The 21,860-nt window shown below is 41.5% G+C and overlaps 4 protein-coding genes across 5 annotated transcripts; 2 read left to right on the forward strand and 2 right to left on the reverse strand.

Annotated features, from left to right (window-relative positions):
* Nucleotides 1-7,799: 7,799 nt before the first annotated feature.
* Nucleotides 7,800-10,642, reverse strand: LOC136462299 (nicotinamidase 1-like). 2 transcript variants are annotated; one of them, XM_066461406.1, is made up of 5 exons: nt 10,429-10,642; nt 9,395-9,578; nt 8,895-9,028; nt 8,628-8,717; nt 7,800-8,099 (listed from the first exon to the last, which is right to left on the reverse strand). In XM_066461406.1, the coding sequence occupies exons 1-5, from the start codon at nt 10,579-10,581 to the stop codon at nt 8,025-8,027; spliced, it is 636 nt and encodes a 211-aa protein (XP_066317503.1). In that variant the 5' UTR covers nt 10,582-10,642; the 3' UTR covers nt 7,800-8,024. The 2 variants fall into 2 exon arrangements, with proteins under 2 accessions (XP_066317503.1, XP_066317502.1); XM_066461405.1 differs by having other exon boundaries at nt 8,628-8,813; nt 10,429-10,635.
* A 599-nt stretch (nt 10,643-11,241) lies between these two features.
* LOC136462271 (uncharacterized) lies at nt 11,242-13,733 on the forward strand. Its single transcript, XM_066461386.1, has 3 exons — nt 11,242-11,275; nt 12,211-12,762; nt 12,880-13,733. Exons 1-3 carry the CDS (start codon nt 11,242-11,244, stop codon nt 13,731-13,733), a joined length of 1,440 nt encoding a protein of 479 aa, XP_066317483.1.
* An 8-nt stretch (nt 13,734-13,741) lies between these two features.
* LOC136462272 (uncharacterized) lies at nt 13,742-14,880 on the forward strand. The gene is made up of 3 exons (XM_066461387.1): nt 13,742-14,105; nt 14,214-14,332; nt 14,431-14,880. The coding sequence occupies exons 1-3, from the start codon at nt 13,742-13,744 to the stop codon at nt 14,878-14,880; spliced, it is 933 nt and encodes a 310-aa protein (XP_066317484.1).
* A 493-nt stretch (nt 14,881-15,373) lies between these two features.
* Nucleotides 15,374-19,178, reverse strand: LOC136462300 (uncharacterized). Its single transcript, XM_066461407.1, has 6 exons — nt 18,983-19,178; nt 17,777-17,889; nt 17,315-17,695; nt 17,167-17,246; nt 16,061-16,151; nt 15,374-15,869 (listed from the first exon to the last, which is right to left on the reverse strand). Exons 2-6 carry the CDS (start codon nt 17,832-17,834, stop codon nt 15,739-15,741), a joined length of 741 nt encoding a protein of 246 aa, XP_066317504.1. The 5' UTR covers nt 17,835-17,889; nt 18,983-19,178; the 3' UTR covers nt 15,374-15,738.
* Between the last annotated feature and the right edge of the window lie 2,682 nt (nt 19,179-21,860).

The raw sequence follows: 21,860 nt of genomic DNA on the forward strand, positions 1-21,860 counted from the left end.
AAAACAAAACCTATTGCTATCTGTTCAGAAGTATTATTACTGAGAACTTTGTTGCAGGGCAATACACTCAAATTCTCCATTGAAGAGATTGAGCGCATTCGGCCGAGAGTCAGGGACGACTTCATGCTTAGCTTCATGGATGTAAGATTTAAAATATTCTTTCAAATATATTATTAATACGTTAGATTCTTTCAGTTAACATAATTTTGTACAACAGAGGCTGTCATGTCGGCTACGTTGTGCGGCTGCTCGTTGTGGTTGTAGGACAGATACGACGCAAGATGTGTATATTCCTTTCGTAGGCAGAGGAGGCTTGGGTTCCTCTAGCCAAGCAGCTATAGGGGACGGGGACGAGGATGAGGACAAGGACAAGGATGAGGATGACAACGACGATGACGTGGACCAGAGGTACAAGGAGCTTGGCCCCTCTTAGCTCCATGACGCTCCCTCGACTCAGCCTATACCGCCTCCAAGCACTAGGCAACGCCGTCCGCGTGACCCTTACACTCCGGGTATGAGCGCTCTCGGTCACAAGGGTAAGGGCAAGAGTAGGAGGCAGTGAGGGTTGTGGTAGATGTTAGTATGCACTATTATAGATTTTGTATTTACTTTTATGTAACTATTTCGGACTGTATGGATATTGTGGACTATTTGGACTATGTAGGATATGTTATATTGGTTGTGATGTTCGTTGTGGTTGCATTTTGCTCCTTGGATGATTAAATGTTTAGAATATATAATGATGTCTCTATTTGTAACTATGGATGCTCCTGAAACAAGGGAAACTCTAGCGATTTTTTTCCGTGAATCATTAATCATACTACACTGCTAAAAAGGCTCAAATCTAGTACATAGATTAAATGTAAATTTATTAGAACATGTATAGTCCAATCGTATCGTAGAGACTTGGGTCAGGGCTCCTGACTTGGGTCAGGACTTCCGACTGTCGGAAGTTCCGACTCACATCGGAACTTTCGGCTGTCAGAAGTTCCAACTCACGTTGGGACTTTCAGCTGTCGGAAGTTCTGACTCATGTTGGGACTTCCGACGGCCACAATCACTACGCAGGCTAAGTGACTGGGCGTCAGGACTTTCGGCATGAGTCGTGACTTCCGACTATCGGGAATTCTAGCTTACGTCGGGACTTTCGACACCAGTCTGCCAGTGTCGTCCTTAGCCTCCTTCGCCTGTAGTGTCGTCCTCAGCCTCCTTCGCCTGCAAGCCCACCTCTGCTAGAGGGATGAGCTCACTTAGTCTGCTAGTATCATCCTTAGCCTCCTACGCCTGCAAGCCCGCCTCTACTAGAGCAATGAGCTCACTCAGTCTGCCAGTGTCGTCCTCATCCTCGTCTCCCTCATCAAACAATACAATCGGTGATTGAACAGTGCGACCAGCTCGCGATCTATGCTAATCTAACTTCTTCTCCTCATACCTTGCATGAGCTACCTCTGTGGCATGTTCCTCGCTGCAACCAATCCCTTCATATATAAAATGCAATCGGTTAGCAATGTGAATATATTATATTTAAAATCAGGCAACGAAAAAAGGCTTTCAAGCACTCACTAGCACACAATGCAACAACATGCTCGTTCAAGACCTGCATCTGTACTCTTGTCTCCTCCATTGCCTCCTTCCTTGCCCTCTCCTCCTCTAACATCATCTACCTCTCCAATCCCCATTTGTTAAGCCCAACATTGATCGGGTTACAAATACCGCACTGTCTAGCAAACTCACTCATCTTTTCTTTGTGATGTTTAACGAATAGGTTGATATAGTCAGGTCCATATTCCCTCTTTCGTGCAATTACTTGCCTCCCCTTTAGTTCATCTAAGAATTTAGCTTGACCATCATAACATTTCCATCTGCATTTCCTAGTGCTCTGTTCAAAAGAAATATTATATTATATGTCTTAGCAAAAGAAACAAAATACGATTTCATGTTAACCATAAAAATAACCAACCTCATCATACTCAACCATATGGCCACAATAATGGCTTATTCCAAGCTCCGAAGGGACTAGGCCATAGTTGGATTTAACATCACATTCGCACATGACAGGTGGTGCTTTGTAAATTACCCTTTCTTTCTTCTTTTCCTTAACCTTTTGCGGTTCTTCCGACCATTGGTTCTTAGGACCATATAACCACTCCTTGAAATGCCACTTCACCATTGAAAACACCTAAACAAGGTGACATTAGTACATAAACACATATAGCTCAATATTTCAACACATACACTTTGCACTTACTTCATGCTTGTTTGGACAAACAAACTCCAACGAATTCTCAGGGTTTATCATAGCTCGATCTCCGCAATCGCACAGAGGAGGTTCATCGAGTTGTCTAACTGCGGCTAGGTGCTTCTCCTTAGCCATCATTGGTGAAGGGTTAGGGGGGTGGAACCCACCGCTTGAAGTGCTCACGTGGATGTCTCCCTCTAAAGCAATCGTCGAAAAGAAGGTAACTAGGATTAAACTTGTCTGCACCGTTGATCCACTAAAAGAAAAAGCACCTCTCATGGTCCTACATAATGAGATTCCAACAAAATATTAGTAGCATACTTACACAAATAAAGAAAAAATATAGTAGAAACAATTTCTTACATTAAAATGACTGCATGTGTAGAAGCACCGCGTCGATGTGTCTGAATGTTTTGATTGAAAAACATGGGCCGGGAAACCATAATCACAGTTAGGGATAGGGAGGTCAGGAGGGACAGGGGCATCTTTGCTAGACGCGTCGGGGTATAATTCTCGAGGACGACCCCGTTTTCGCCAAAACTCCTCCTGAAACATTTCTTGCATCTAACAAAACAGATGTAATTTAACAAACATAAATCAAAATATCACAAACAAATATCAATGAGAACCATAACTACAATACAACCAATTTTGTTCTAAGAACCCGAAAGTAATTAACATTAAATCCTAAACCTAGGGTTTCCCATTTGATGCACAATAATGAACCCATAACATAACTACATGCGCCTAGGTTCGCTAGCTTTTACACGCCTTGGCATCATCCTACGGTTGTATAATATAAATATTGAGGGATAGAATGAAACCCTAAGTAATGACGAGTCTTAGGTTGAAAAATCCGACTAATATATACCGAATCAATGCAAAAAAAACTAGGAGGGGAGCGAGGATACCTTGCTCTCGAAGATCTACAGATCAAATCAAGGTTTTCAAGGTCCAATATGCCAATTAGTGAGGTAGGGCGAAGTGGGGAGAGAAAAAATCCGAGAGGGAGGAGAAAGAAGAGGAATAAGGCTCAGGCAGGAAGGTTGAGGCCGGGGTTATGGCAGGGAGCTCGGTGCCAGTCATCCTGGTGCTGAGCTTGGTGCCAAGGTGACTGGCGCCGAGCTCCCTACCATGTCACCTCCACGTTGGTCTTGAGCCCAAGAGCTTGGTGCTAGGGGCGCTGGCGCCGAGACGTGTTAGCTCGGTGTCAGCATCGATGGCGCTGAGCTAAGTGTCCAGATTCTGAAATCTTTCCTCCAGGGGCGTATTTGTGAAAAACTTTCAAAAAGGGCTAAAAAGTAAAAAATTCAGAGTGTTTTTCTCTTCTTCTGGTTAGGAAACTAACACTTTAGGAAAAGTCTAGACTATTTTAAGCAAGTTCCAGGTTTCCTTGTCCTAGAAGGATATGGACTCATACCAAATTATAACTCTCATACCGTATATGGAGTATTTACTAGACTATATATTTGGAGGAGCACCCCATTGTAATTGATATAAAAAATCAGAAATAAAGAGAAAAGCTCCACCACAACTTTATGTCTCGTGTGTTCTTACTTTTGGCTTGGGTGATCATGTAACAAAGAGAGAGATCCTTACCGCTAGTAACGTGATTACTTAACACGTTATCAGCATGAGACTCTACCATCCTTCATCGATCTTGCCACCGCTTACACATCGTTGGTAATATCGCCGGATCGGTTGTCTACGTCGCCACCAACACAAGGTTGCGACCACACCATTTTCTACATCGATGCCGACACTGCCGAAAAGCTACGACAAGCGTCGACTTTGTTACTGCCGGTTCCAGATCTACTTACTCTTCACTGCTCCGGCCTCCACTGCATCAAGCTGCAACCTGCGTCATGAGATCATCTACACCACACCGACGGTATGTAGCAATCGTGTCTCGCAATATGCTTCTTTCGATAGAAATCGATCTGGAAAAATTTTTCCCCAAATTTGTTCTTGCGGCTATTCAGCAGTATGGTTCAATCCTCTAGCAGAGCACTCATGTTTCTGGATCTCTCAGCACTCGATTCAATTCCTTTTGTAAATTCGGTCTCTCCTCCTCTTTTTCTCCAAGTTCAGCGGCCTCAGAAGGGGTTCGAGCTCGAGGGAGGAAGGCCGGTCAAGCGGTGGGGGCGGCGTTTGGGTCCTGATGGCAGTGGAGGTGGCCAGGATAGGTTAGGGTAGGAGCGCCCGAAGCTTGCCGCGGAAGAAGGGGAGAGGAAGGAGGAGGCCGCTCAACCACGCTAAGGTTTCGCCGGCAAAACCTAGGGCGGCTGCGGCAGGGCAGTGGGCGGCGATGGGGGCGAGGAGGAAGAAGAACAGTAAAATCGAGTGCTGCAACACCCGCAACACCCGAGTTCGCAATAGATAGACTCTCTTTTTTCCCTTTTTTGAGACGGCGTCTCTGGTGCTCTGATTTTTTGGTGATGATTGACGTGTGCTGCCACCCAAGTTTAGTCTTTCTCGACTCAAATTAAATTTGACAATTTTATTTTATGGACTACCCTTTTCATTCTAAATTATTGATCATTTTAATTTGTTTTTATTAAAAACTTTTCAACTAAATGCGGGATTACAAAAAAGGGGCATTTTTCACAAAAGTGGACAAAATATGAGGTAAGAGGAGACATTAAGGATACTATATAAAATTCAAGTGTTGGGCACTAAATCCATTTGTTTTACGCTACTGTTCAAGGTTGGTGATGACCAAGAGAGTGAGATTAGCCAATGTTGTCTATACAAAGATGATCAAAGTCACTAGAACACACTAGGGAATAGCTTATGTTGATGGAAGGGGGAAGGCCTTGTTTGTCTTTTTTTATGTGGACAATGACGCCGCATTCTTGTCATAAGGTTCTCTCTTCTCGTCCCGAAAGGACTTATTAAAAAAACGGTACCAATTTTCTGGTAGGCGTTGTATCTTACTTAGAGACTTCATCATGGCAAACACCCTCTCCTCTTGGTGTTTTTGTGGTGTACAAGATGGTTATTAGAATATTAGTTGCTGATGCAATAATGGTAAAGCCATGTTTTTTGTTTCTAATCTATTGTTTTTCAAGAACAGTCAATACACGTGTTTCTACCCCTACAACCTAGACTCCTATTTCCCCACCTATATACAAAATACATACATTAATTAACGATTCAACGTATAACGCTCAAATCTTAGCTATTGATATTAAACTGTATAATATGCCATCTCGTTTAAAATACCCATTATTTTGGTCTCATTCACAAATATCAAAGTGTTGTTTCTATAACTAGCATATACCACTCCACAATGATTGCATTATCAACTATATATAACATCTTTTATATGCATCTACACCCAAAACAAGCATTGACAACTAGAAGGGTAATGCCTGGAAGCTTGATGGTCTCCCCAACCCATTTGGATGCATCGTCGCTGCTATTGAAATTACCATTATTACATGTTCCGTGTAGGAAAGATTGAGGCTTCGAGGAGCAAATCCTCTTATAGCCCAATTTGCTGGATCAGTGCATGGAAGTATTTGTTTCATAGTTGGTTTATTATTGGATGATAGTATTATCCCCAAAAAGCCAAACTTCCCAACTTGAAAGTTCGCCATTTCTATGTGGAAGTTTACAAAATAATTCAAACTAAAAGAGGAGACATGGCAGGATGGTTCATGATTTTTTTCGTCAATAAGATGTTGATGTAATGTTGTGAATACATTTACATGATGATGAAGCTGGTTTGGCAGCTTGATGCAAAGGACAAATTTTCTATTAAATCAGCCCACAAACTATACCTAAGTGAGTTGGAACAGGAAGAATGTCTGCAAGGTCATTCGGGTGGGGACAATGGTAATTTTAAATGGAAACAAATATAGAAATACCAAGTCCTAGATAAGATGAAGCATTCATTTGGAGGTTGGCCCATAATAGTTTACCACTACGACAAAATTTAAAAGAAGGGGGATGAAGCTTGAAACTATTTGTCCAATGTGTCACCGATTGGACGAGGATGGAGGGTATCTTTTCCTCAAGTGCAAGTGTGTGCGCCAACTTTGACGTAGCCTTTGAAGAGAAACAGATTCAACTCCTGGATTTTTCTTCAGCACAACATGTCCTAAAGGAAATATGGAAACTAAATGAGGACTTGCAAACTGAAATGTTGATATTATTATGATTTTGGTGGACTACTCGATACAAGGTCTCTCAAGGAGGAGTATTTATATTGGATAAAGCGGTTTTCTTGATTAGAGATCAGTGAGAAGTTTCACCAACTACTTAAAGCCAAAACAACCAAAACAAAGTCATGTTCCTTTTTGGCGTATGTGGAGGCCACTAGAGGGAGATTCCCCAAAATAAATGTTGATGGTTCCTTCAGTAAGCAATGTGGAAATGGTGGTTGGGGCGCTATTGCTAGAGATGGGCGTAAATTGCAGAACCTTTAGGATCCCCCCCATGTAGAGGCTATGGGCATCACAAATGCTTTGAAGATTGTTGATGTTCTTGGTATGGGAAATATCATCGTAAAGATATATAGTATAAATTTGAGAAGCTCTTTAATAGAAGAGATGGGCAATGCCATGGTAGTTGTTAAACACGCTAGAATGTTGCTTTCTCTTAATAACTTTCACATGTACCATGTAACATATTGCCTGAGAGAATGTAATCGTGTTGCACACCAATTAGCTAAGCTTGGTGCTTCTCTAGAATCATTCGAAAGTTGTTATGTTTGGCTTAAAGATTTTCTGGAGATTGTGTCAGATCATGTAGCCAACGAGTCTGTTGGGTTGCATGGTTAATGAATTTGTGTTCTTTAAAAAACAGTTGGTATGGATGTATATGTATCCTCTATCCTCTGCTGTTCTATTCCTCTCTGCCTATTCATATATTTCTTTTTTTCATATCTCTATACATAGGTATGACTTTGTTATATTAACTATTTGACTATTCCTTTGTTTCCACATTAGTTTATTAGTAGCAAGTGCCTGTTTTATACCTGTAGGCCAATGTCGTTAAGTTTTAATATAAACTTAGACGATTCTATGTTACAAAGGAGAAAAAAGGGAATGGTACAACTGTACTGATAGTGCTTTCTACATTCTAAATTATAAGATGTTTTGACTTTTTTTATATCCATAATTTTTTCTATGCACTTAGATATATAGTATCTATAGATACATAGTAAAAACGATATACCTGGAAAAACTAAAATGTCTTATAATTTAGAATGGATGAGTAATATATAGTGCAAAAATATCTTTTCATATATTCTATTCCGTAGTATAGTCGGAAATACTCTCATCAATATTGTCAACCAAGTTAGTAATATAAAGCTCCCTTCAACCAACATTTTGTTTGCCGAGACTGGAGAAAGTTTTATACTCTCTCTATTCTAAATTATAAGGCGTTTTGACTTTTTTAGATACATTTTACTATGTATCTAGATATGGTGTATATCTAAGTACATAGCAAAAGTTAAGTATCTAGAAAATCAAAACATCTTATAATTTGATGAAATAGAGGGAGTATTTTATTAAATATGAATATATAGTCCCAGAACCGAACATTAGCAACCAATGAGAAAACACGGTGCATATTAAAATGGCGTATGTTTGGCAGGACATAGTAATCTTAGGAAATATGTACAAGCTAACCACAAAATGACCACCCTGTCGCTAGCATTATATAGTACTATATAGTATCTCAACAACTTTTTGCTAAGACGCAGGATGAGAGGACTGAGGAAACTCTAGCAACATCACTATCTACGACGAGGGCAAGTTTTTTGATTCAAGGTTCAAATAACCACCCTGTCAACTACCTTTGCACCCCTTCCTTTGGCCATATAGAGTCCAATATGATGCATCAGATCCTGCAATATTGAATGGTAAGTTGATTGTAAGGTTCTCCCTTCAGCATCTCTTAAAGAGCATCCAGTTTATGTCGAGTAATGTTCTATTCGTTCCAAAAGAATGTTATTTGCAACTGATGATTGTGAAAACACAGGAGCAATATCTTTTAACCCCTCAAGTTTCCCAAGAATCATGCATGTTTTTTTTGAGGGAACAGGAGGGGCAAAGCCTACTGATTAAAATAAATTTGTTCATTTGGAAACGAAATGGTTCTCTTTCTTTTCTGTATGTGCAAACTTTCCTTGCTGTTGGCATGAAATAAATTTTGTAAAGGTGCGTATTTGGAAAAAAAAAAGGTCAGCCGACAACCACGCTATTATGTAAATGGATTGAGCAGTATCACCTTGAAAATTTCTAGGTTTAGTTTTTCCCCAAGGATAATTTTTCATTCATTCTTCTATATATAAAAATGTGATTGTGGCCATCTGAAGATTCCCATAGTGTACGGTTTGATTTTTTTGAATGTATGGACATCAGTGATTCGGTACCTGTGGATGGGCAAGAGCTCCTTTGATATTCATAGCAATCTCAACAGGAAGGTCATATGTAGCACACCCCTCTGAATAAATCACGACATCCTGTAATGGTGGCACTCGGTCAATATTTCGAGCAGCCAAAGTTGAGCTTGCAAAATCCAAAACACAGATGTCCGTGCATATCCCGAGTACCAAGACCTGCATTGAGCCCATGCCCCCAAGTCATACGCAATAGGATAGAGTCTATCTCTGAAATCCTTCTGTATTAAGACAACTCACAGTTTTGATCTGATATTTTCCAACCCAGTCAACAAAAACACTAGACCCGTCCTTCTCTATGCAGCTGATGTACCCATCAATACAACTTTTCCTCTTTATAGTCACATTTGGCTCCTTTTCCAACCACTCCAGATCTGCACATTGCAAAATGAAATTGGTCACACACAAAATCAATCATATTTCATTGTTCTTCTCATGTACTATAAATCATTAAGGATGTGTTTGGTTTGAGGAATGGGGTGGTCCATCATCTTGTCACTCCTCACTTTTTTATTTGGTTTATTGAATAAAATGAATTGATTCTCTACCACCTCGTCCATCTCAAGCTAATAATTAGTACAAGCATAAGAACGAGGTGATTCCACCAAAATTCATGGGATGGACTCATGACGCACCACATCATTTGGGACAGGTTTGGTTCCTAAAGCCAAACACACTCTAACAGGAAATAAAAGCTAAGCACCAAGTTGGGCAACAATTCTGAAATATTTAGCACCAACCTGGAACGAAGTTCTCCTCCCCAGTACCAATGATACAATGAGGGGGATATGGCGGTTCTGGCTTATCTGGATAATGGGTATCCAGGAATGCAAAGATTGGCAAGTTTCTATCACAGAACAGCTTAGATAGCCTATTGGCCTCTTCCACCATCTTACTGATCTGCTTATTTGGCGCGACAGGAGCCTGTGAACGAAAAGCATAAATTACTCGGTCAGTCTAAAATAGTCTGTATGAAACAATAATCAAACCTACTAATAGCACGACACATGAACCCAAAAGGGAGTGCGAAAATTGCAAGGAGAAACGAAGAGAACATGCTAATATAACAATGACAGACTGTGTTTTATACTAGATAATAACAGAACGGTCTCATAGGATCGGCAGAAATTTCAGGTCTATCTAACATGGCGCCATGGCGGTCAACGGGGCATTACTTGTACATCTGTACTGTGCATATCCAAACACTGGTCGAGAGTTTTTTTATACTGATGAGCAGGAAAAGGGACGAGCAGGAAACAGACTAAAAAAATAGGTAGAGGGAAGAGGAAGGAAAAATACAACGATACAATCGAGGAGGATAAATCCAGTAGTGAGCGATCACTTCTGTCCCTATCGTGCATATCCAAACACTGGTCGAGAGTTTTTTTTTATACTGATGAGCAGGAAAAGGGACGAGCAGGAAACAGACTAAAAAAATAGGTAGAGGGAAGAGGAAGGAAAAATACAACGATACAATGGAGGAGGATAAATCCAGTAGTGAGCGATCACTTCTGTCCCTATCGCAGATTCCTACCAAGAGATCGCTGCACTGCTTACCCTTTCTTGCCATGAAACCGAACGATTTTAGTGTTGTGATCAAGCGAGGAACACAACAGAACCGAAGCTTTCCCAATCCCACGCGACGCGAGCTTTCCCAATCCCATCAAGGAAGGAGGCGATACGGAAGAAAAAGAAAAGGGGCGAGCACACTGCACACGAGAACCTAGAGACGGTGGTGGGTAAAGAGGAGGAGGAGGAGGAGGAGGAGGCTCACGAGGTTCCCGGCGCCTACGGTGCAGAAGCCGTTGCAGAGGTCGACGAGGACGAGCCCCACGCCGCGCGGCGGGAGGACGATCTCCCCGTCGACCTGGAACGGGATCTGCGACCGGAGCAGGTCCACGGCTGCGGCGTCGGCCTCCGTCCCCATTCTCCTCGCGCCTGGTTGACCTCTCAACGGCACGGCGAGGTCAGTGTGTGGACGAGGCAGCAGCCGAGGAGGAGGTCTAAATAATCTTTCGCGTCCACGCGTCCACACTGCCGGTCTCGGACGGGCGGGCGGCGGACGAATCACGCGCTCCTCTCCTCGTGCACGCCTTCGATTTGACTTTTGGCCAATCGAAGACCTGCCTGCCGTGGTAGATGCGCGAATCCCCCGTACTATAGTGACACTGATGTGATTAGCCCTTTGATTCTACAAGTTTCAGTGTGTTTCGACGAACCAACCCGACGACCCCGCTTCGTCTCCTGCCAAGTCATATCATGATTCATGAAAATATATAGGCCCTGGCCACTGTTCTGACTGATTTATTATAAAAGAAAAATACTGTTTTAGCTAAAAAAAATAAGTTGAAAAAAAAACAAATTATAAGAGAAGCGAAAAGGACCATAAAGTTCATTCGTAGATTTGGTTTGCTGAAAATGATACAATTATATCACCCACAGTTCCACAAACCCATCACCATCAGCGAGCATAAGGCTATCTCCAACAACAGCATTCAAAATACAAAATCTATTTATAGGCAAAAGGTTCAATAACTATTTGGTATTTTCTCCAACAACAAGAATCAAAAGAGAATCATTTCTGCAAATGAGTTTCCAGGAGAGAGGATGTCTATATTTGGGTTGTGTCTCTCAGAAAACCCAAAATAGGTCTCCCGTATAGGTACTCTGTTGGAGACTGATTTTAGGTCTCCTGCTCATTTTGGGTTTGGACAATGTTTTAAAAAACGTCATTAAACAGCATTTAATCACGTTTAAACGCTGAACGTTGGCCCAGCGTTGCGTTTAGGGGGTAAACGTTGAATTAAACGTTGTGCGTGATTAGGCGCTCGTTTAATCGCGTGGCAGAGATTAATCGCGCGTAATCGGTCAAACAACGCGTCTAGGCGGTGGAAAACGCGTTGCTCGCGAGCGGGGAAGCGTCTGGCACGCGAGCGGGAAGAGGGAGGGAATCGCGCGCGGGGGGGGGGGGGGGGGGGGGGGAATAAGCGCGGGAGGGCGCGGGAAACACTAGGCGGGCCCGACGCGGGAGCACAAATCGGCCGCAGAAACGAAGTCGGGATTTGTCGCACTCCAGTTCCGCCTCCACCTACCTCCCGCCGCCTGCCTCCCTCCTCCCACCTGGTCCCTCCTCGCCGTCGTTGGTAGGGCCATAGGGGTCGTTGCTAGGGCTCCCCTTCTCCTTCGCGGGCGCAGAGGCCGCAGGCGCAAGGGCCGTCGGCAACAGAGGCCTGGTCCAGGCACAGCCCCTCGACTATAACAGAGGGCAGGTCCGCCGGCGCAGGACACGAGTCGACAACAGCAACACAGAGGCCGGTGCAGCCCCTCGCTCGTTGTCTCCAGGTGCTCCCTCGGTCTCACCCAAATCCCTATCTTCCCATGCTCTGTTCTTTTGATTTCTGTATGTCAATCACTGAAATTGATCTGTTAGTCTTGGTCCTTATTATGCTACTCTTGTTCCTGTTAAGATTGAATGTGTACTACTCCTTAGTCCTTGATGTGTTGATCTGTTACTCTTGGTCCTTATTATTCTACTCTTGTTCTTGATTGGGATTAGGATGTCGGCTTCCGAAGCAGCTGCTGGCTGCAGCGGCTCCAGAAGCTGCCGATATTGCCAACCACCTAAAGAGGAAATCATCTGATATAGGCTGGGAGTGGGGGCGTCTCTGTGATCCCAATGACAAGAACAAAGTCAAGTGTCTTCTTTGTGGCCATGAGAGTGCAGGAATTAATCGCCTTAAGCAGCATCTTGCTCATAGGGGCACTTCTATTGCGAAGTGCCAAAAAGTTCCTGATGATGTTAAGCAAAAGTGCATTCAGAATCTTGATGAAATAGCAAATAAGAAGAAAGGGAAGCAACAACGTGATAAAGAGCTTAGGGAGAATGTGCAACTTGCAACAGGTGAAGAGGAAGTGACAGAAGTTGAGTCACTTGCTGGAAGCTCAAGTACACCTCACAAGCTAGGACCCATGGACAGATTTACTCGTCCCATTGATCCCAAGTTAAGCAGTGCTGAAGCTAAGAGGCAACAGAACATAAATGAAGCACTTTGGAAAGAAAGAACTCACCAAGTGCAGCAATATGTTGCTAAATGGGTATATACACATGGTATGTTCTGTACTTAAGTAATTTACCATTCCTTATTGCTGCAGCCTTCTTATTTATTCGAATCCATGCATTATTAGCTGCTGCAATTATAATTTTCTGCACCATTCTATTTTGCAGCTATTCCATTTAATGCTTGTGATAATGATGAGTTCAAAGAAATGGTTGAAGCTATTGGTCAATTTGGTCCTGGTTTCCAACCTCCAACTCAGCATGATTATCGGGGTAGATTGTTGGATGAGGAGTATGCAAGAACGAAGAGCTTGCTACAAGACCGTGAAGATGAGAAGGTTAAGAATGGCTGCTCCATCATGACTGATGCATGGATAGATATGAAGAGAAGAAGTATTATGAACCTGTGCACAAATACTAGTGAGGGCACAACATTTATCAAGTCTGTGGAGATGTCAGATGTGTCACACACTAGTGAAGTTATCTATGAGCTCATTGACAAGGCAATTGAGGACGTAGGTGCTGAAAATGTAGTGCAAGTTGTGACAGATAATGCCTCTAACAACATGGGAGCAAAGGCATTGCTGCACCTCAAGAGGCCAAACATATTTTGGACTTCTTGTGCAACTCATACCATCAATCTGATGCTGCAAGGTATTGGCAACCTTGCAAAATTCAAGAAGACAATTGATCTAGCAAAATCATTCACTATCTTTGTCTATGGTCACCACCGGACCCTGGCATGTTTGAGGTCCTTCACCTTGAAGAGAGAAATCATAAGGCCAGGGGTAACCAGATTTGCTACAGCCTATCTTACACTGCAAAGTATGATGGAAAAGAAGGATTGTCTAAGGAAGATGGTGGTTGACTCAAAGTGGTATGACTTACCTGAAGCGAAGACCAAAAAGGGCAAGGATGCTACAGCCACAGTGTTGAACATACAATTTTGGAGAAATGTGGCCCTTTGTTTGAAGGTCTTTGAGCCCTTGGTGAAAGTTCTACGTTTGGTTGATGGGATGTGAAGCCATCTATGGGTTTTGTGTATGGAGAACTTCTCAAGGCAAAGAAGGAGATCAAGGAGGCATTTGGAAATGTGGAAAGGAACTACAAAGAAGTGATGGCTATTGTTGACAAGAAGATGAAAGATAGGCTTGATTCTCCATTACATGTGGCTGCATATATGCTGAATCCTTACTACAGTTACAGCAATCCAGCAATCTTCAATGATTCAACAGTAGTGGAAAAATTCATGGAGTGTGTGGAGACCTTTTACTGTACAGATGATGACAAGGGATATAGGGCTGTTAATGTGGACTTGGAACAGTTCCAGAAGAGACTAGGAAACTTCTCAAAGAAGCTGGCAAGGAGCTGCGAACGCTTCGAGTTCAACCCGGGTAAGCTTTTGCATCATTTCTGTCCAAATTTGTACTGCAATTAATTCTATACAAAATTTTCTGCAATCAAAACAGCACATGTTTGAGACATTTGACTTCATTTTTTAGCATCTTGGTGGAGGCTTTATGGAGGTGGAGCACCAGATTTGCAATATATGGCTATTAGAATCCTCTCACTGACTTCTAGCTCATCTGGATGTGAAAGGAATTGGAGCATATTTGAACAGGTTAGTTTGTAGTCTCCACTAGTTGCTCTCTATTCCCAATTTAATGTACATGTGCTGATGTTGGAATTGTATTTTATAATGTACAACATCATACAAAGAGAAGGAATATGCTGACAACAGAGCGCCTCAACTCTCTGATATTCATCCAATTCAATAATAAATTGATGTCCAAGAAGGAGAAGATTAAAAGAAAGAGTAACTATGAAGTGCTCCTAAGTAGTGATGCTTCTGAAGCTCAAGGATTTTTCTATGAGGGAGGAGATGATCATGCATTGGTTGTCTTCAGGGATGAGAAAGATGAGCTAGAACAAATGCCAGAGACAGGGATACCATGGAGTGTCCTTGGAGATGCAATGGGAACTAATGAACAGCTTCAACCTCGAAGGAGTGCAAGAGTGGCTAGAGAGGTGGATGAAGAAGAGTGGGAATCTGATCCTGAAGATCCTGACTATCAAGATGATGACATTGCCTATGAGGATGATGAGGATGAAGAAGCAATTCTAAATTGCAATGCATTTGCGGAAGTGAGGACTGAGGAGATTGCATGATGGCAGCAGCAGCAGTAGGCTGCCAAGTTATCTAAATATTAATATCTACTTATCTAGTTATCTTTAATTTGTGTGTGGACCATAAGACCATTATTGTGTGTTGTACTGTACTGTACTGCCTACTACTATCTTTAATTTGTGAGCTGTGACTGATTGTGTGTATATTTTCTTGTGATATTTTGCCTTGTGCTACTGCCTGCTGCCCTGTTGTTTGGAAAGGTTGATGTACATGGAGTCATGTACAATATTGACCAGAATTGATGCCTTGTGCTGCTGCCCTGTTGTTTGCTAGATCAATTTTACCTTGTGCTGCTACCCTCATAGATGAGTTTCTATTCTTTACCTATTATTTGAATTTTCTGTTTCCAGATTATTAAATTGTCTCTCTTTGATTGTTAGCTGCTGTTCAATGTAAGAAACCAAGGAGGAAAGGAACTCATGTCGAAAACAAGTGTGCAACAAGAGGTATGATCACTGTTATTACTTCAAGTTGTGTTATTAGTACTGACTTTGCTCTCAGTATCACAAAAATTATAAAAAAACAAAAATGTTTAATCACGTTTAATCTCGTTTAAACTTCCTAAACTCTAAACTTTAGGCTAGCGCACGCCCAACGCAGGACGTTTTTCAAAACACTGGGTTTGGATGTACATTTGTTGGAGACAGTCTAACAGACAGGAAGAGCTGTCGCTTCCGCTGGAACAAGGACTAGTACTCAAACTGTGAAATCCTACATCACCCACGTCCACCAGAACATAGCTGGGGAAAAACATCAGGTTCAAGACCTTAGCATTCTACGACTAGACGGCTCCAGAGCAAGCAGCCAGCAGAGCTTTCTGTCCAACTGGCACAGATTCTTCAATACACTCCCAGCTGCGGGATGGCTGGCTCGTCATCTCTCAGCTCAAACATTACTGGATTGTTCTCCTCCAAAGAAGGGTACTGGTCAAGCTCATCAAGACGGTCTTCAGCCATCTTTGCTTTATCATCTGCATGGAAATCACAAGCTACATGCAATCAGAACTGAAATATCACTGATTGAAAGAACTGAAATATTTCGAATCGAAGAGAAAACACAAAAGAGAAAAAAAAAAGTAGCTGGAGGATTGCAACACTTCGCAAGTACAGCAGGTAAAACGTGATTGACAACACATTTGTCAGAGATAAGGGATAAACCTACCTGCTGAACTAGGGAGACGCCAACTGATGTCCGGGAGAATCTCAGGTTCCAGCTCCAGCACATTTGGTTCATTAAAAAACTCAGCAACCTCCTGAATCATAAAGAGACGCATGAATTATGTTTCTGGTATGACAGTGCATGGGAGAAAAAAGAGAGGAAACGGGGAAAAAAGCTGTGGTCTAGAAATCATCTTTCTAGTATTATCTGCTACTTGCTTCGATGTCTACACTTTACAATGGGAATTAATTGCATAGCTATATGTATAACAAGAGAGCAAATCAAATAACTGGATGCGAATTCATGTTGTTAGTGTAAATGATGCATCAATAGCAGGACATAATCCAAAATGCATAGGCGCATACAGATGACAAGATGGCTAAGAAAATAATATGAACCAACTGTAATTGAACCACTTCTACACATGCTACATTTCAGATTTTTATTGACCATACCCTACATGGGAGACTTGTTTTCTTCCTAAAATAAACCTACAATGGGACAAGATGTTGTGCCTTGTGAAACAATACGTTATTCATAGATAGCCAGCTTCCTTCAGTACTATTGGCACTGGGAAAATTCCAATATCCAGAAATGGGCTGATTATTAAAGGTGTTTTAAATTTCAGATATATTTTCTTATAATAAGCAAATGCTGTAAGTAGAGAGCCAGATTCAGAATTCCAAGAATGACTATCTCACAAACATAGCTTTGTCGAAACTATAAGGTACTGGAGCAACCAAAGAAGATCAAGCTTGTCAGCAGATAACACAATATAAACTTCTGTGATAGGAGTTTCCCGTTACTACCAGAAAGCTAGGTGATTTATCGTTTTACTGCTTTACCCCATGACTCAAGCGGACTAGTGACAACTGTATCAGTTAACAAGGAGAACTACACAATCAAGTAACATATACTTTCCCCATTCTAATATCTCATTCTTAATAATAACAAGTTATGCTTGCTTAATTATGAGCTTGCATGGGACTGACCAATCATGCATAAATGGAGTCATGATTTTTGTAAAATAAATCCCTGATAACATACTTCAACCTTATGAACAACCTGCACGAATTTTTAAAAGTATTGTGTGATATTGGGCCACATACCTTAGCTGGAAACTTTAGAGAATCAAATACCGACCAACCACGCAAGGCTGAGTTTACCGCTGCCACTTTCTTCTTGACACCTAAATAGCATGCATAATTAGACATATATAGATATGACACATTTAAGAACCAAGAAGAGCGATCATACGTTTGTCTAGCAGATCCTTATCCAACTTCTGAGAATCATTTTGTGTCGAGTGAAATCCCTCCACCCCATCCTTAGCCCACTCATGGCACATTTTGATCTCTTCATCAGTTAAAATTTTCAGTGGGTTCTTAAGAGCTTCTGACCTCTGTTTCTGGGTGGACTTCTCTTTCAGGATGGGCTTGTCCTTCAAAGCAGTGCCTTTAATAGAGTTGGTCACATTACTACGAGGTTTCTGCTGGGACTTCTCTTTCAGGGTGGAAGTGTCCTTCAAACCAGTGCCTTTAGAAACGTTGGACAAATCATGAAGAGCTCTCCTCCCTTGCTTGCCAGGATTCTCGGATGGCTTCAGCCCTTTGGCCCTTAGTCCATCAGCCATCTTACCTGAACATGCAGATAAAAAATGTATCTATTTCAGGAAAATTCCTTTTCACAAATTAGTTTTTGATAAAAATGCAATCTCACCTCTATTTATCTGTTGGTTCTCATCAAACAAAACAGGTACTGGAGTTGGTAAGGCCATGATGGAACAAAAAGCTTCTTGTTCTACCTTGAAAGCCTGGCTAATATCCAATTGACTGCAAAGATAAACTAATCAGAACATAGAAACAATAAATGGTGACTTCTATACGGTATTTCTGTTGTACAGAAACTGAACAAGATCTGAAATAAGTTCTGCGGGTGCAAATTTAATATGGATTTGAAGTATCAGTTAGGGGTGAAAACGGTACAGATATTTTCCGACCGAATTCGAGACCGAATCCATTTAGAGGAATTCAGATTTGTTCGTATCCGAGTCCGGATATTCGTAATCAAACCACATATTTATGATGTCGATATCCAATCGTATCCTATCCGACATGGTTGACAATATCCGTATTCGAATCCGAATCCGGACAGAAATATGAAAACAAATGTAATATCAGTAATATCCGTTCGTATCCGATCCGTTTTCATCCATAAGTATCACTAAACGGAAAACATATTAAACTGGATCAGAACCAGGCGAAGAAGTTGCATTTCATTTTACAGAGGTTGCTTTTGAAATTTCATTTAGCAAAATTACATAACAGAACAATTTACAGAGAGGAGATAGTGTCTAGATAGGATCCTGGTGATGTAACTGTGCAACCTTTCTTTCCGCACCTATGTGATAGCACTTTCCACTAAGATGACATAGACGGAAGCACCCCTAAATTAGTGAATCCAAGAACATCAAAACGCACATATCCTCTACTACCAAGTCAACCAAGATCTAACTGGGATTTTACATAAGCATCAGATCTGCTTATACCAACAAATTAACAAAGAAAGAATTTTTGAACCCCTCGCTCCCCTAACTGATGGATTGTGATCCCCACTGAGACCTTGGGCGCGCTCAAGAAGATGCGCCACACGGAGGGCTAAGCTCGGAACAGCGAACAAATCCACATACGCGGCATCCCAAGAATGGCCGCATCTGGACCAAACGGGCCGATGTACCGTAGGAACGTTAACATTTCGCTTCACTTGTTCACATCACAGCGAACGAGGGGGGGGGGGGGGGGGGGGGGGGGGGGGGGGGGGGGTGTTGAAGGAAAGGGAGGGAGGGAGAGAGCTAGGGTTTACCAGCACAGGAGGGGGGGGGGGGGGGGTGAAGGAAAGGGAGGGAGGGAGAGAGCTAGGGTGTACCAGCACAGGAGAAATCAGGTCGATGTCCACTAGCGGGTCCAGCAGCAAGGAGAACGAGGACGCGGAGAGGAACTCGCGACGGCGTGCTTCGGTGGAGTCGACGGCGCCGGTTGAACGGGGACGAGCAAGGGTTTCTTTCGTGCGCGGTACCTGCCGGAAGATTCGCAGTTGGAGAGGAGGCGGAAAAGCTTTTCTGGTGCGCGCTGCGACTGCGAGGAGAGGAAAAGGGGAACGGGAGCGCTCTTCGCAACGGTCGGATTTTGGATCGGGTCGGCGGCGTGGGACGGTGAGCTGCCGGAAAATCCCGCTGGATTCTTTTTTTGAGCCTTTCAACGCTTGGGCCCTGTACTGTACACACCCACTGGGCCTTTTTTCCGTATGAGCTAACATTGGGCCGGCCCAAGTAAGCACTTGTATGTAAACCCTACTTAGGAATCTCGTGCTCGTGCGTGTGTGTGTATATATATATATATATATATATATATATATATATATATATATATATATATATATATATATATATATATATATATATATATATATATATATATATATATATATATATATAGGGAGAGGCTATTCAGTAGCCAGCTACAGAATAAGTTATTCTGTAGCCACCTCTATTTACCATAATTTTATATACTAATTTACCATAATGTCAATATATATTTACTATAGTTTGGTTACTATAACACACGGAGATATTTACCATAACGTTATAGTAAACCACTTAGTAAGGAGTTACTATAATCTCATAAATTAATATAGTAATTATCGTAACTCAAAGTGGCTACAGAATAAGTTATTTTGTAGCCAGCTACAGAGTAGTAGTTCTATATATATATATATATATATATATATATATATATATATATATATATATATATATATATATATATATATATATATATATATATATATATATATATATATAGGGAGAGGCTATTCAGTAGCCGGCTACAAAATAAGTTATTTTGTAGCCACCTCCATTTACCATAATTTTATATACTAATTTACCATAATGTCAATACATATTTACGATAGTTGGGTTACTATAACATATGGGGATATTTACCATAACGTTATAGTAAACTACTTTGTAAGGAGTTACTATAATCTCGTAAATTAACATAGTAATTATCGTAACTCAAAGTGGCTACAGAATAAGTTATTTTGTAGCCAGCTATAGGATAGTAGTTCTATATATATATATATATATATATATATATATATATATATATATATATATATATATATATATATATATATATATATATATATATATATATGTATGTATATATATATTCTATTCAGTAGCCGGCTACAGAATAAGTTATTCTGTAGCCACCTCCATTTACCATAATTTTATATACTAATTTACGATAATGTCAATATATATTTACTATAGTTGGGTTACTATAACACACGGGGATATTTACCATAACGTTATAGTAAACCACTTAGTAAGGAGTTACTATAATCTCATAAATTAACATAGTAATTATCGTAACTCAAAGTGGCTACAGAATAAGTTATTTTATAGCCAGCTACAGAGTAGTAGTTCTATATATATATATATATATATATATATATATATATATAATATCCACTCGACCGCCCGCCAAGCTCCTCCTGCGCCTGCGCCGCCTGCCTTGGTTCGCCGATTGCCACGACCCGCCGTGTTTCTTCTTTCCGTCTAGTTTTTTTTTGTGCTTTTATTTATCACATCTTGGTTGGCAGAGTGCTTCCTCTTGGTTCTGTTGCTTTTCCTAGAACATCCCAATCGGTTTTATTTTGTTCTGGTTTATCGTTGATTTGGACAAAATCGTGTGTGGTTCGCAAGATCAGCTTCTTGTTTGGACCTCGAACTAGAACCCGGTCCAGGCAATCGGCAATCATCCTGCCATCTTGCGAGATTGAATCCGAGCCACCTTAAACTCACCTGGATCTGACACCCTTGGTGATTTTCTGGGCCCTTTCGGCTGGCACATGTCTTCTCCTGTCCACAGTAGAATCGTTCGTCCTTGGGTAATTGCCTAATTGGGTTATTTTCGTTTATGTTCTGGTGAGAGCACAGCAAACGCACTCTGTCCCAAAACCTTGCCTTGTTTTGTGGCAATTTCTTTGTTTGCGAGAGGGATTTTTCCAAGATCTCGTCCGCGAGTGAGGCTTCCTCTGATCTCGTGGAGGAATTTTGGAAACATTGATTTCTCTGTTCTCTTACTCATTCTTATATCGAATCTGTTTTCTGACTTTTTTTAGTACAAGTATATGCATCTCCCTTTGTTGATGGTGGCACCCGAGATCATTATACTCTTCTTAACTGACTGACATTGGAAAATAAGTAAATTAAATAAATAAAAACACCGGCAAAAAACTGTTTAAATTTTAAATGGTTCATCTGAAATTTTGACTTAAAAGCTAAGGAGAAGCATTTTGACTTGAGCGGATGGAGCCAATCGCTATCATTAAGTACTATTAATGACCACCATGTTATGGATGCAATGCTGCTATCCCAAGTATCACTGAAACTAAGGTCAAGATCAATTTATATCATAGACTGGCTTTCGGCATTGATCGAGACTATGAGCCCGTTTGGTCGGGCTCTGGCTCCTCTTACTCCTCCCCTGTTCATCTCCTGTAACGACACTGTTCACCGGAATTGTTTTTCTCTCTCCTCCTTTTCTCTCTCACTGACAGCGCCGGAGTCAGAGAAGCTCGTTTTTTTTTGCTCCTCCGGCTCCAGCTCCTGCGCGCTACAGTGTGGGAGCCAGAGCCGGCGGGAGCCCGTCCAAACATGCCCTATGTCATTCGTCCGGCACGAAATGAATATTTACAATTCCTGTCAAATTTGGTTGAATATGCTTCCCAATACGAA

This window comes from Miscanthus floridulus, chromosome 7 (assembly GCF_019320115.1).
Source record: "Miscanthus floridulus cultivar M001 chromosome 7, ASM1932011v1, whole genome shotgun sequence".
NCBI lineage: Eukaryota > Viridiplantae > Streptophyta > Magnoliopsida > Poales > Poaceae > Miscanthus > Miscanthus floridulus.